The sequence below is a fragment of the Neophocaena asiaeorientalis genome, unplaced genomic scaffold (genome assembly GCF_003031525.2).
Source record: "Neophocaena asiaeorientalis asiaeorientalis breed wild unplaced genomic scaffold, Neophocaena_asiaeorientalis_V1.1 scaffold242, whole genome shotgun sequence".
Lineage (NCBI taxonomy): Eukaryota > Metazoa > Chordata > Mammalia > Artiodactyla > Phocoenidae > Neophocaena > Neophocaena asiaeorientalis.
In genome coordinates, this window is record NW_020172451.1 from 8,312,789 (window position 1) to 8,325,919 (window position 13,131).

At 41.6% G+C, this 13,131-nt stretch overlaps 1 protein-coding gene across 4 annotated transcripts in view; it reads right to left on the reverse strand.

Annotated features, from left to right (window-relative positions):
• TNRC6B (trinucleotide repeat containing adaptor 6B) overlaps positions 1–13,131 on the reverse strand; it is a 247,528-nt gene that overhangs the window by 51,308 nt on the left and 183,089 nt on the right. For all 4 annotated transcript variants that reach the window (XM_024737541.1, XM_024737539.1, XM_024737538.1 and 1 more), the window contains 2 exons: positions 9,166–9,187; positions 2,218–2,556 (listed from right to left, as the gene is read on the reverse strand). In XM_024737541.1, the coding sequence (XP_024593309.1) occupies positions 2,218–2,556; positions 9,166–9,187 (361 nt within the window). The remainder of the gene's footprint in view (positions 1–2,217; positions 2,557–9,165; positions 9,188–13,131) is intronic.

Genomic DNA, 13,131 nt, shown 5'->3' on the forward strand with positions numbered 1-13,131 from the left:
AGAGTGTCTCATCAGTCACAGCTACACAGGCACGCTCTGGTAACACCCCAAGCCCGAAGTGCCCCAGAGGAGAGTTCACCACGCTTCCCCACAAACTAGCTCTCTACCCAGCTGCCTGCCTTGGTAAACTGTATCACACCCGTCTTAGTCATCTCTTCTGTTCTGCCTGGTTGGTGTATTTGCTAAATCTCGCCCCCTCAGCATCTCTCAAAGATACCCTCTTGCCATTCCTAGTGACAGAGAAGGGCCTTCCTGTATCTTGAGACAAGGCAATAACACCCTGTACTTGCTTTATATCTCCAATCCATGCTGAACATTCCTGGCTGCAGTTGAGTTTTCTAAAGCACACTTTTGATTATATCACTGCTGTATGGAAGGCAGTGGATAGTTTCTTAGTGTACAAGAATAAAGCTAAACTCTTTGGACTGAAGTTTGATCAAGATGCTCCACAACCTGGGACCAACTGACTCTTCTAGTCTCATCTTCCACTACCCTCTCTGATGATGCCCACATTCCACAAATGGCACCTTCTCACCCTGGCACCATTCCACATAGGCACCGCCTGTTTTTTCCTTCTGAATTCACAAACTGAAATTTACCTGTCTTTCTGGGCCGAGTTCAAGTGCCATTTCTTCTATGAAACTCCTTTGAGCTTACCACCTGAAAACAACCTTTCCCTGTCTGGAGCCATTTTGCTCAGTGTACTGTGTTCACATCTTCCTTTCCCCACGTTAGTGCCTTTTAGTCAGAGACCTATCTTGCTAAAGTTTGAATTCCACATGGCGACCAGGGAACTGCTACTCAGTAAGCATCTACTGAATGAGGAATGCCCACCCAGCTAGATGCTAGGGGCAGACAAGCATGAATCAGTTTGTATGCCCAAGGAACTTGATAAAATAGTCTGGCTCAGCACATATTTGATGGAATTTACTATATTTGGTGGGGGGAAAAATGACCTGTTTTTAGCCCAATAATTTCTAAACTTATTCCTTTCACCAAAGAACTTTCAATCAATATGACATTGAAAAAAAAAACTATTACATAGAGCCATATAAAAATAAGGAAGCAGAGAATCTCAAACTCTTGAGATTAGGGGCCTCCTTGGTTTTAAGAATGTAAACAGGAGACTGACTCACACTGGACCCATGTCGATGTCCACGCCTGGCTAGACTCAGCTGCTGAAGTGCCCGGCACAACCGCTCCCTCACACTTCCCTTTGCAGCTGGTTACAAGGGGACAGGAAGGAAGGGCCAGGAGGCCTTTCCCTGCCTGATTTGGGCCTGGCCTGACAGCCACCACAAGAAGCCTCATATACAGGGCTTATCTCTGTATGAAGCCTGTGTTACCACGAGCTTTCTTTCCATCTTCGCTTGGCACACAAGATGGTAACAGAATTACCTAGGCAATTCTATGTTCAAATCAGAACTAGAATAAAGCGTCCTGTCATTAACCACCACCAGCCCATTGTCCTTGCCTGATGGTCTTCAAGCTCTGAATTTTAATTTAGTCTCAAAAAATATTTTAAGAATACATGGAAATCTGTTAACAAGCTTTAAAAAAAAAAGGGGGGGGATGGCACCTGGAAGTTCTTTACTGTTAGCTGTTTAGCATTCATCTATTAAAAACTCTCAAAACTTCCAGTAGGATCCTTCAGCTAAAGATTCCTTATATCTACATACAGCTTTTAACGAAGCTCAAAATCCAGGGCTCTCTAAAGAAATACTGATTTTAAAAATCTAATAGAAGAATGGTATAAGGTGGGATCCTCCCAAGATTCTACATTATCATCTAAGAGACCATTCTCTCTATTCTCCCGGCATTCCAGGAACGTAAACACGGGAGTCTAAGATTCAGAACCAGCCTCTGCACTAGCTTCACTTCCGTCACCCCCTGAGCACACACCTGTGGGGGAAACTGGGACTATGGAGGCTCGAACTGTAATGCTCTTGTCTGAGGAGGAAAAAAGGCCCCAAATAGAGAGGAAAAACAACAGCGACATTAGACGCTCAGGCCAAGACCACACACACTCACTGGACACCAAAACCCAGTTTCAGGAGAGAAATGCTGGTACACATCTCACACTGGGCTCCTCCCCCATCTTTTGAGTAACCCCAAGCGTCTATATAGTTAACGTGGACTTTACATGGGCAACACAAGCGACATGCTCACTCCCTGCAGCCGCTGTGCCTCCCCGTTCACCTGCATTAGGCTCCTCACCTGGTGCGGTCCCACCCTCGCTCTGCAGCAGCGCTCCTGTCACTTGTGCGTTGGGGTTTGCTCCGGGCGCTGTGGAGGGAGGAGGCCCCGCCCCGCCCCCGAGGAGCATGCAGGACGGTGGAGGAGGCTGCCCACGTTTTAGTAACACTTTGTGGTCCTGCTGGCAACGGAATCGCGGCGGCACCTCCCGAGGCATGTAGCGGGCGGCGCTTGGCGGTTGTCCGTTCGGCACTGCCACCCTTTTGGCATTGTTGCCACCATTGACTGGTGGCGATGGAGAGCTGCCAATTGGGCTGGCGGCCGTTGGTTGGCTTAAACTTGGTTTCGTCACTTCGGGCACTGAAAGAGAGAGATTGGGAAACAGCCTTTGAGATCGAATTCATTTTTCTGAAGATTATTATTATTATTTTTTTGCGATACGCGGGCCTCTCACTGTTGTGGCCTCTCCCGTTGTGCAGCACAAGCTCTGGATGCGCAGGCTCAGCGGCCATGGCTCACGGGCCCAGCCGCTCCGCGGCATGTGGGATCCTCCCAGACCGGGGCACGAACCCGTGTCCCCTGCATCGGCAGGCGGACTCAATCACTGCACCACCAGGGAAGCCATGAAGATTATTTTTAAGAAAGCTTCCATGAGACCAATTCTAACAAGACAACTCTTCTTTCACCCAACTCTGAGGGACATGGTCTTCAGATTCCCCAGCATCTTCAGTTTACCGAAGGTACGGTAAGGGCAGCGAGTGATGGTGACAAGGATTCAAAGACTGCGGTATCATGGAATTATATTCCATTAACTAAGGAGGAGAGGGAAGCAAGCACCATTCACTCCCCTAAATCAACAGTGCGCTGCCTAGAAGGTCTAAGGATGCATACAAACCCCACACAAAACCCATGGTAAAGGTTCAAGGCTCTCAGCCCAAGGGCCCTTTCCCTTCATCCACATTCTGAAAGACTGGCCTCTGAGAAAATTTCCCCCAAATCCCTGGACTAGGTAGGCTACGCACCCTTCATTTGGGCTCCTGGAACATGCTGTCCATCTCTGTACCACTGAATGAACTGGTTATACTGACATTCTCCATTTACAGACCCTTCTCCCCACCATGCCAGAAGTTCCTCAATGGCAGGAATCTTTCATCTTTTTTTCTCAGGGCCTGGCACAGAGTAGACCCCTACAGGGAACCCCAGGCCTAGAGAATCACAAAATCAACTTGGTTTTGGTTTCTACAGCCACCTGAACTCAAAGACTCTTGGCACTCTGTGTAAACATTAGAAACGTTATCTTTTTGCTTTTGTCCAAAAAAAAAATTAAGTGGACCTTGTGTGTGTTTTTTCAACTGTTCATTTAAAATAAAAAATTCAAAATGTAGATAGTTTTCCTATTTACTTTAAATACTTAAGGTTTTCCCTCACTTTTACAATGGCAAACAGGAAGTACTGGGACATTGAGACGACCGTGAAGCTCTGCAGGACCCCTTGGCTTCCCATCAACCCTACAGAAAATGTTCCTCTGGATCTGCACCTCCCTCGCTTCATCTTACCAAAAGATTGCCACCCTTTCCAAGAATATCCACCTGGCAAATGCAGGCTGGCAGCAATACAGAAACAATCATTGAGACTGGTAATTCAGATGATCCTGAGGCCCAAATCCTTGACACCCAGAGTCATGTTAGGGCCAGCCCTGGTGGCAGTATTGCTCTAGCTGCTGAAATGAAGCTGGGCCAGCATGTTGCTCGTTGAACTGGGTCCTTTACGAGGAGAGAGGTACATCATCAGAAATCAGGGGGCCCAATCTATACCCACTGGACACTGGTGAGTACTGTGAGTGACAGGAAAAAAAGAGTAGGAGCCTGAACTCACTGCGAAGCAACGCTTGGGTCTAACCTTAGTCAATCATGAGGCAGTTCTGGGCCTCCTAGTAAGGAAGGGAGGTCAGAGGATACATGAATGAATGAATGAATGAATAAGTAAATAAACATATTTCTTAAGAAAATAAATTGGTCATTATCTAATATTATTAATATAGTACCCTTTGCATGACTTATAACAGCCAGTGGATAACTGATAATGAATGAATAAAGAGGAATTATTTAATGATTCATTTTCTATCTGTGCCTGGAGGATTCCGTAGCACATGGCATTCCCAATCCCTTTTCCTCTTATTATGAGAATAAACAAGAAGCTGACAAAGGCTGGCGGGATTCTTCCCAACTAGTTTTTAGGACAGAAGGAGTTATGCTTCTGCAAGGCTACCCTTCTATAAGAGGGCTAGAATCTCCACTTTAAGGTAACCAGGTTTGTTACATGCCTTCCCTCATTTCTCTAAAATAGAGTAAGACATGGTAAGGAGAGTCTACAGAGCTGAGATCTGAACATCAGTTCGACTAACTTTACAACATTCATAGCATAACCAAAGAAATCTGGTGGGTACTGTGTATTGTGCAAGATTCCCTGCAAAAGCTCCTCAAGGCATTTTCCCACCATCATGTCAGAGGTAGAATGGATCATAAACGATGAAGTCATTGTTAAACAGGACCGCCGCTTGACCACTCTCCTTGCAACATGGTGCTCTATTCTGGGAGATTAGCCATTCAAAACTCTAGGACACAGTCAGAAAAAGCCTGCCTGTGATACATGTTAAGAGCAAACTGTTTCAGGACTTGAATGAATTCTTATTGTTGTTGTTTTTTTAAATTACATCTTTCTGTAAATTCAAGAATTTTAAACATTTAAAAGCCAGTCACAACTCTAGGCACTAACGGGAGGGCAATGCAGCTGTTGGGCAGGATGCCCAATCCGACCTGCTTCCGAAAGTCCAACTAGAGACATCAGAATCAGTGCGTGTGCCACGTCATGCTCCAGAAAGTCAGGCAGTAACAGAGGAGAGGGAAATTATGATTAAGTCTGAATTACTTTTTGGGCCCTCTCTCTTCTCTTCTGAACCTTAGTGATTTTAATAGCTTGTGGTGCAAATATTTCTAAAGATGAGCTGCTCAAAATAAGGGCACAGTTTCTTATTTTCCAGAGAGAAAGTCTGTGGCTTAAACATGATCTCTGCATCAGGGAAATAAAGACGTGAAAAATGCTGGGTATCCTATTTTCTAATTTCCATTCATTTACCACCAAAAGCCATTTACTTACTCTAATGATTGAATCTCTTCCCCTTCCCTGCTGCCATTATTTAATACCATTCTCATCTTACAGTCTGAACTTCTAATTGCCTCTATTTCTGAAAAACTTCAATAAGATTCTTTTTCAGATAAAAGTATTCTTTAAGAAAATTCCGATACGGGTAGGACCAATACAAACTATTTTCTTTAAACACCTTTTTGTTTCGGTTTTTTAATTAATTTTTATTCTTTAAATACCTTGATGATACCAAACATCAAAAACAAATAAACACAAACAAACAAAAAACCCTTCTAGAAATGTTTTAAAAGTAGTAGTTAAAATACGAACAAGCTCTAGAGAAGACATTATTTTAGACTGAAAATTTTCTTGGTGAATAATAATGAGTTACAATGCAATACAAAAAAATCTCAAAGATTGATGACACACAGAGTGGCTGACACACACTCAACACTGTTCGGTAACCTCTAAGCACTGTCTCCATTTCTTTACCTTCCACTTACTCCCCGTACTCAATGCACACTGGCCTTTGTCCAGATTGTCTCCCTGGAAGCTTCTCTCCTCGTTAAATCACTAGTGATTTCGCTGTCATTCTAATGGGCACTAGTTGGACCTCGGGGGGAGAAAGCCTACCTCAAATATTAATCAATCAGAGTAGACCCAAGGTTACTCAGTGCACGCAGCACCACGCACCCACTGTAATATGACTTCTGGAATGGACTCAAAAGCCAGCGTTGTGGCCACTGTACAACAGTGGTCCACCTCCTCAGGTATGCTGATGGGAAAGTGCTGTTTCTCTGCTGTGTCCAAACTGGGTAAAGGTTATGAATTACTGCTTTGGACAGCAGTATCTAAAAATTTTAATTTATATTGAGCTGGAAGCTTTTCCCTGTTGCTTTGACTCACCAACAGACATTTACCAAGGAACTGCTAAGTGTCAGGCACCAGAGCCCTTCAAATCTCTGGAGATAGTTACCAGAGCTTCCCCATGTGGGAAGCATTCCTTGGGAGTTAAACACTCCCCACCCCCTTCCAGTATTTAACCCTCCCAGAGGGGACACAGGTTCAAATTCCTTGACCATTCTGGCCCAAACTCTTCATGGTCCATAGAGGTTGATCTCTGTTCCTCTGCACAGAGTGGTGCCCATTATAGGAACTGTGAATCCCTGCCTAGATACTGTATTTCCAGTAATGTAGCTTAAGGTCATGTTAGTTTCTACAAATCGGTTATTTCATACTGATAACTTCCATTAAGCCAACCGTCACCCTAAGATCTAACATCTTTTTAACAATGCTAAATGGTTATGTCCAAACTCTTCCATTACATAGTCTATTTCTTCAATCCTAATCATACCCTTCACCCCTGTTAAATCTGGTCTATTACACCAATCCCACAAACTTTTCCAATTCCAAGACCAATATCCAACAAAGGAGGAGATCAGCTTCTACCTTAAGTGCCTTTTAGTTATTTGCTACTTGAATAGCAGGCCCAGCTCTGGCCCATGTCTTCACCTAACCTCCACTTGAAAGCCCTGTCCTGTTTTCTCCAAAATTCTCACTTTTTTAAAATGATGGAAAATAAAGAAAATATGCTGAATTTACTTTTTCTCTGAAATACGGACAAACCTTACTTCAGTCCTCTGTACAACCAGAGACTTGGCACCAACACAGTCTTTTTTTTTTATATAGGGTCTGTTGGGGAAAGAGAGGTGGATTCAGAGTTAAGGGGAGGCTGCCTGAGGCAGGCACCATCTTTGGGAAGGGGAACAGGACCCAGAAACATCAGCTGAGGGAAGAAAAATGGGATTTAGGCAGGCTCTTGCAAACAAAGATGAAGATGTGGCTGTAAAATGGGATAAAAAAGGTAGAAAAATCAGGGCCTCCTTCTACTTACGGTCTAACATACCTCAGGGATAATTTTTATTCCCCAGTTCTAACAATTAAATCCCTTATGAGACCCAAAACAGGCTCTCAGCTCACTTCAGGATTATTTTAATTTTTGAGTGGGAGGGTGGTGGCGATAGGGGGGTATGGAAACTGTGAAACTGTATTCCATTTTATGGTAGGTATGAGAAAAACCCTAAATGGAGGGAAACTTTGGTAGTAAGTAAAAAAAAAAAAAAAGTTTAATTTTTAAGGCTTTGGCAGAGAAAAGAGGAATGTGATTCTGAGAAGAGACCTGGTACAAATAAAAAAAAAGAAAGAAAACTCTAACAGATTTTCAGTTTTCCAATAGAAACACCACTTAACGTACAGAGCAGCTTATTTCGACAGCTCAACTGGTCCTTGGAGTCACAAGTATTAAGAACTGTGGCCAGGCCCAGGAACCCAACTACTGTGTTCCAGCAACCACAGAGTCTGGATTTCTTAGGAAAATGCCAATTTTCTCATCTGTTGTCCCCATAAATCATCAAAAAGTCCTATAAATATACTTATATGCCAAAATCCTTTCCTAGACAGTATACTGGTTTAGAAAATATGGACACTGTTCTACTATCAATAACTCTATTTCTATGGTAAAGTATAATTTATATTTCAAACAAGTAATTTATAGAGATACTTCCAAAATAATGCCTACCTCTGGGTTAGAAACTGGCTGGAAGTACAAGGGGAGAACACTGTTCTCTCTAACTAATTAAAATAATTACAGCTAATAGTAGTTTCTCTCAGTTTATTTTATAAATCACTACAAAGTTCCAGACTATATTCTCTTTGAAATGCTTTTTGATTAGAAATATATGACAGTAATGTCTACTCATCTGAGAATTTTTTAGTTTTCCAGAACTAAGTTTCCTAAGAAACTAGTACCATCTTTATTAGTCTTCCACCACTGTGTGACATACTTTGGCCTGGTGGTCCAATGAAAACAAAACAATTTAGAAATCAGTCATTAGAGAACCTCCCATCAAGCCTTGGCCTCTCCATGACCCTTTTCTTCCCCCATGTTATAATCACATCTGATTCCCTTCATCCAGGGCACTGGTCCTCAACTTGGGACATATACTGCGGTCACCCTGCAGAACTTCCCTACATCGATCTGCTAGGGCTGTGGCCTGGGACCATGAAGGTTTGGGAGGAGACTGGGCTTGCGTGTTTTGACAAGTCTATGCAAACGATTCTAGTGCATATGCTAGCAGAGAACAACATATTTAAGTGGGTGAGGTTAGGAGTTACAACACTGGTCTCAGGGAATTAAGTCTCCCATTCTTAAGGAGAACTGACCAAAAGTAGGACCACTGATTACGCAAGACTGCATAATCAAAATGAACAAAAGAGAAAGAACTGAATACACGCAGACCGTTAGAGGTCGGGAAGGACCTCAGGGACATCTGCTTCTGTTTACAACACATCACAATTTTGTAAGAGTTAAAGTGCATTACCTTTTTAAAAAGCATATTCCAGGCTCTAGTTCAGAAGACAGTGTGAGCATCCTAATGTAACACTCATTTTCAGGCTCAATGCCTATCATGGATCAAGGCGGTTAACAACCAACAACCCATCTGTAAAGCAGGGAGCAGTGTGTTGCTCTTGCTATTGTTCTAAGAAAAATTTTGAAAAGGTTCAGTTCAAGATCAGGACCTCTCTACTTTCAAAACAAGGTATTACACTGTCTAATCTCTCTTCCCTCCCGAAAAATGTAAGGCCAACTAGAAACACTAAGTACTTTTAATTTGTCATTACTGCTCTTCAGTGACTGCAAACAGCCAAATTTAATTACTCTACACCCACTGTCACGAATCAAGTGGATTGGAGGCTGAGTCAGCAAAGTGTAAAATCTAAACACAAAAGAGCATAAATCTAAAAAGGAAAAAAAAAAAATCTTACCTTTGGTTTTTTGTTCCGTGACCTGCAAAATAAAGAGACGTGAGTAAATGGGACTCGCCTTCTAATTCTGTATTGTACTGTAAGACTACTTTAATTCTGATATTAGTAATTCAAGGTGTCAGATACATAGGCATACCTAAAATTCAGAAACAGTTCAGAAATCCTTCTAAAGACAATGGCCATACATCCAGCTATAACTTACACGACCATCATTATGAAAGATTCTAAAACTTAAGACAAAAAAGCATTCCGCTCTCGTTAAATGAGGTCCTTGCACTGGGAATGCTATTTCCCATTCGGACTGCAATGACTAGAGAAAAGCAAATGGATGAGGCCCAGAAACAAAATTAACTACAGAGACAAAAAGATTTACCTGTGAGTATGGACTCAAACACTTGACTTCAAATCTAGAAAGCAAAGTTTAAGGGGCCATACTCAGAGGCATCAGAGATCACGGTAGGAAAGCTGGATTCAAAACCAAGCTATGCCACTTCCTGGCTACGTGATCTCAGTTTTTAATTTACCTTTTGAATGAAGATAATAACAGTATCTCCTGTGCAGAAAAGGATGCTGTAAGGATTAAATCAGATATCCTACACCAATGCTTAATAACTGCTATTATCATCAAAGTTCATAGAAAATAATGTGAAACAGAAACATTCAATAAGATTGAAATATATAAATTTTGAACAAATACAGATTGCTTTGTTGAAAGTATTTCTTTATATAGTAACTAATACATTTCTGGAAGTAACTAACTTAAAAGGTTGGATATGCTGAATATAATAACGGGTTTTTGGAGAGTTTGGAAATGATGACTAGGAGCCACACGGAAAACTGCTTCTGCTATTAAGAGGGGAAAATAAAGGAGAGCATCTAATTATACATGCCCTATAATATTTAAGCAAAACCACAAAAGTTCATGAATAAGAAAAATATTCCAAAGAAAATGCACCAGAATTCCAATAGGGGTTAAATCACATTATTGAGATCATGGGTTATTTTGACCCCCTTCTCCCAACTGTTAATCTTCCAAAAAATATTTTTATATTAGTTCTCTGACTTCTGTAACAAAAATATTCATATAGAAGAGGTTTAATTATTTGTGGCTGGCAATCATACTAAGTTACTGCTTTGGGTGTTCATGAAAACATGGTCATCTTTGGAAGGTCTGCCCTGTGGCTAACCAGCCCCTTCAAAACGGATTCCAGCACACCACTGAGTTAAAACAATCCACTTGGATGACCTCCTGGAGTGTTTCTTACATTCTTGCGTGAAAAGACAAGCTAATTCTGCTGTATTGATTCTGTGGTAGGCAGCCTCTTAAAATGAATGTGTTTCCCAGTACTAACTGTTACAGAGCTCAATTCTACTGTATAATTTTTCTATAAGCCCACATATCGAAGAATGAACTGACTTGTATCCACATACCAATTCCTTAAGGCAACTGAAGATTTATACCACTGTAAATACTTCTCACAATGCCATTTGGAAGATCAGTTATACAGGAAGTCAATGCCTTCCCTAGCTGTAAGCAACAAACCCAACTAATGTCACATGTGTCTTATAATGTGGGTTCTGTTAAAAAGAGCTGCCCCCAGACGGTGAAAAGCTGGATGATCAAAACATATGTTCTGCCAACGCTAAACAATGATTCTTTAGCAGCAGCAGACTAACGAATTTGAGTGAAATCCTTCTCTGACACCTCTCTCATGAGTGAAATCTAACAGTTTACTCAGGGATGGTTCTAGAAAGAGCAAACTGCCATAACCACTGAGCATAAAGGAAAAGAGGCTCGTGCTTAATTTCTATGTAGAAAAAACTTAATTTAGCTAAATAAAAGTCAGTTCTTCAGGAAAATTATGTTGCCAGCATCCATTCTTGACCATTCACTTATTTTTTTAAATACATTTATGTATGTATGTATGTATGTATGTAGTTATGGCTGTGTTGGGTCTTCGTTGCTGCGAGTGGGGGCTAGTCTTCGTTGCGGCGCACGGGCTTCTCACTGCAGTGGCTTCTCTTATTGTGGAGCATGGGCTCTAGGCACACAGGCTTTAGTAGTTGCAGCACACAGGATCTAGAGTGCAGGCTCAATAGTTGTGGCGCACGGGCTTACTTGCTCCACAGCATGTCGGATCTTCCCAGACCAGGGATCGAACCCATGTCCCCTGCACTGGCAGGCGGATTCTTAACCACTGTGCCACTAGGGAAGTCCCGACCATTCACTTCTTTTTTTCTTTTTTTTTAAACATCTTTATCAGAGTATAAATGCTTTACAGTGTTGTGCTAGTTTCTGCTGTATAAAAAAGTGAATCAGCTATATGCATACGTATATCCCCATATCCCCTCCCTCTTGCATCTCCCTCCCACCCTCCTTATCCCACCCCTCTAGGTGGTCGCAAAGTACGGAGCTGATCTCCCTGTGCCATGCAGCTGCTTCTCACTGGCTATCTATTTTACATTTGGTACTGTATATATGTCAGTGCTACTCTCTCATTTCGTCCCAGTTTACCTTCCCCCTCCCTGTGTCCTCAAGTCCATTCTCTACGTCTGTGTCTTTATTCCTGTCCTGTCCCTAGGTTCATCAGAACCTTTTTTTTTTTTTAAGATTCCATATAATATGTGTTAGAATATGGTATTTGTTTTTCTCCTTCTGACTTACTGCACTCTGTATGACAGACTTTAGGTCTAGCCACCTCACTACAAATAACTCAATTTTGTTTCTTTTTATAGCTGAGTAATATTCCATTGTATATAGGTGCCACGTCTTCTTTATCCATTCATCTGTCGATGGACACTTAGGTTGCTTCCATGTCCTGGTTACTGTAAACAGTGCTTCAATGAACACTATGGTACATGATTCTTTTTGAATTATGGTTTTCTCAGGGTATATGCCCAGTAGTGGGATTGCTTGGTCATATGGTAGTTCTATTTTTATTTTTTAAGGAACCTCCATACTGTTCTCCATAGTGGCTGAATCAACTTACATTCCCACCAACAGTGCAAGAGGGTTCCTTTTTCTTCACAACCTCTACAGCATTTATTCTTTGTAGAGTTTTTGATGATAGCCATTCTGACCGGTGTGAGGTGATAGCTCATTGCAGTTTTGATTTGCATTTCTCTAATGATTAGTGATGTTGAGCATCTTTTCATGTGTTTGTTGGCAATCTGTATATCTTCTTTGGAGAAATGTCTATTTAGGTCTTCTGCCCATTTGTGCTTTGGGTTGTTTGTTTTTTTAATAGCTGCATGAGCTACTTGTATATTTTGGAAATTAATCCTTTGTTGGTTGCTTCATTTGCAAATATTTTCTCCCATTCTGAGGGTTGTCTTTTCGTCTTGCTTATGGTTTCCTTTGCTGGGCAAAAGCTTTTAAATTTCATTAGGTCCCATTTGTTTATTTTTGTTTTTATTTTCATTTCTCTAGGAGGTGCGCCAAAAAGGATCTTGCTGTGATATATGTCACAGAGTGTTCTGCCTATGTTTTCCTCTAAGAGTTTTATACTGTTTGGCCTTATATTTAGGTCTTTAATCCATTTTGAGTTTATTTTTGTGTATGGTGTTAGGGAGTGTTCTAATTTCATTCTTTTACATGTAGCTGTCCAGTTTTCCCAACACCACTTATTGAAGAGGCTGTCTTTTCTACATTGTATATTCTTGCCTCCTTTATCAAAGATAAGGTGACCATAGGCGTGTGGGTTTATCTCTGGGCTTTCTGTCCTGTTCCATTGATCTGTATTTCTGTTTCTGTGCCAGTACCATACTTTCTTGATTACTGTAGCTGTGCAGTATAGTCTGAAGTCAGGGAGCCTGATTCCTCCAGCTCCGTTTTTCTTTCTCAAGATTGTTTTGGCTATTCGCGGTCTTTTGTGTTTCCATACAAATTGTGCAATTTTTTGTTCTAGCTCTGTGAAAAAGTTCTTGGTAGTTTGATAGGGATTGCACTGAATCTGCAGATTGCGC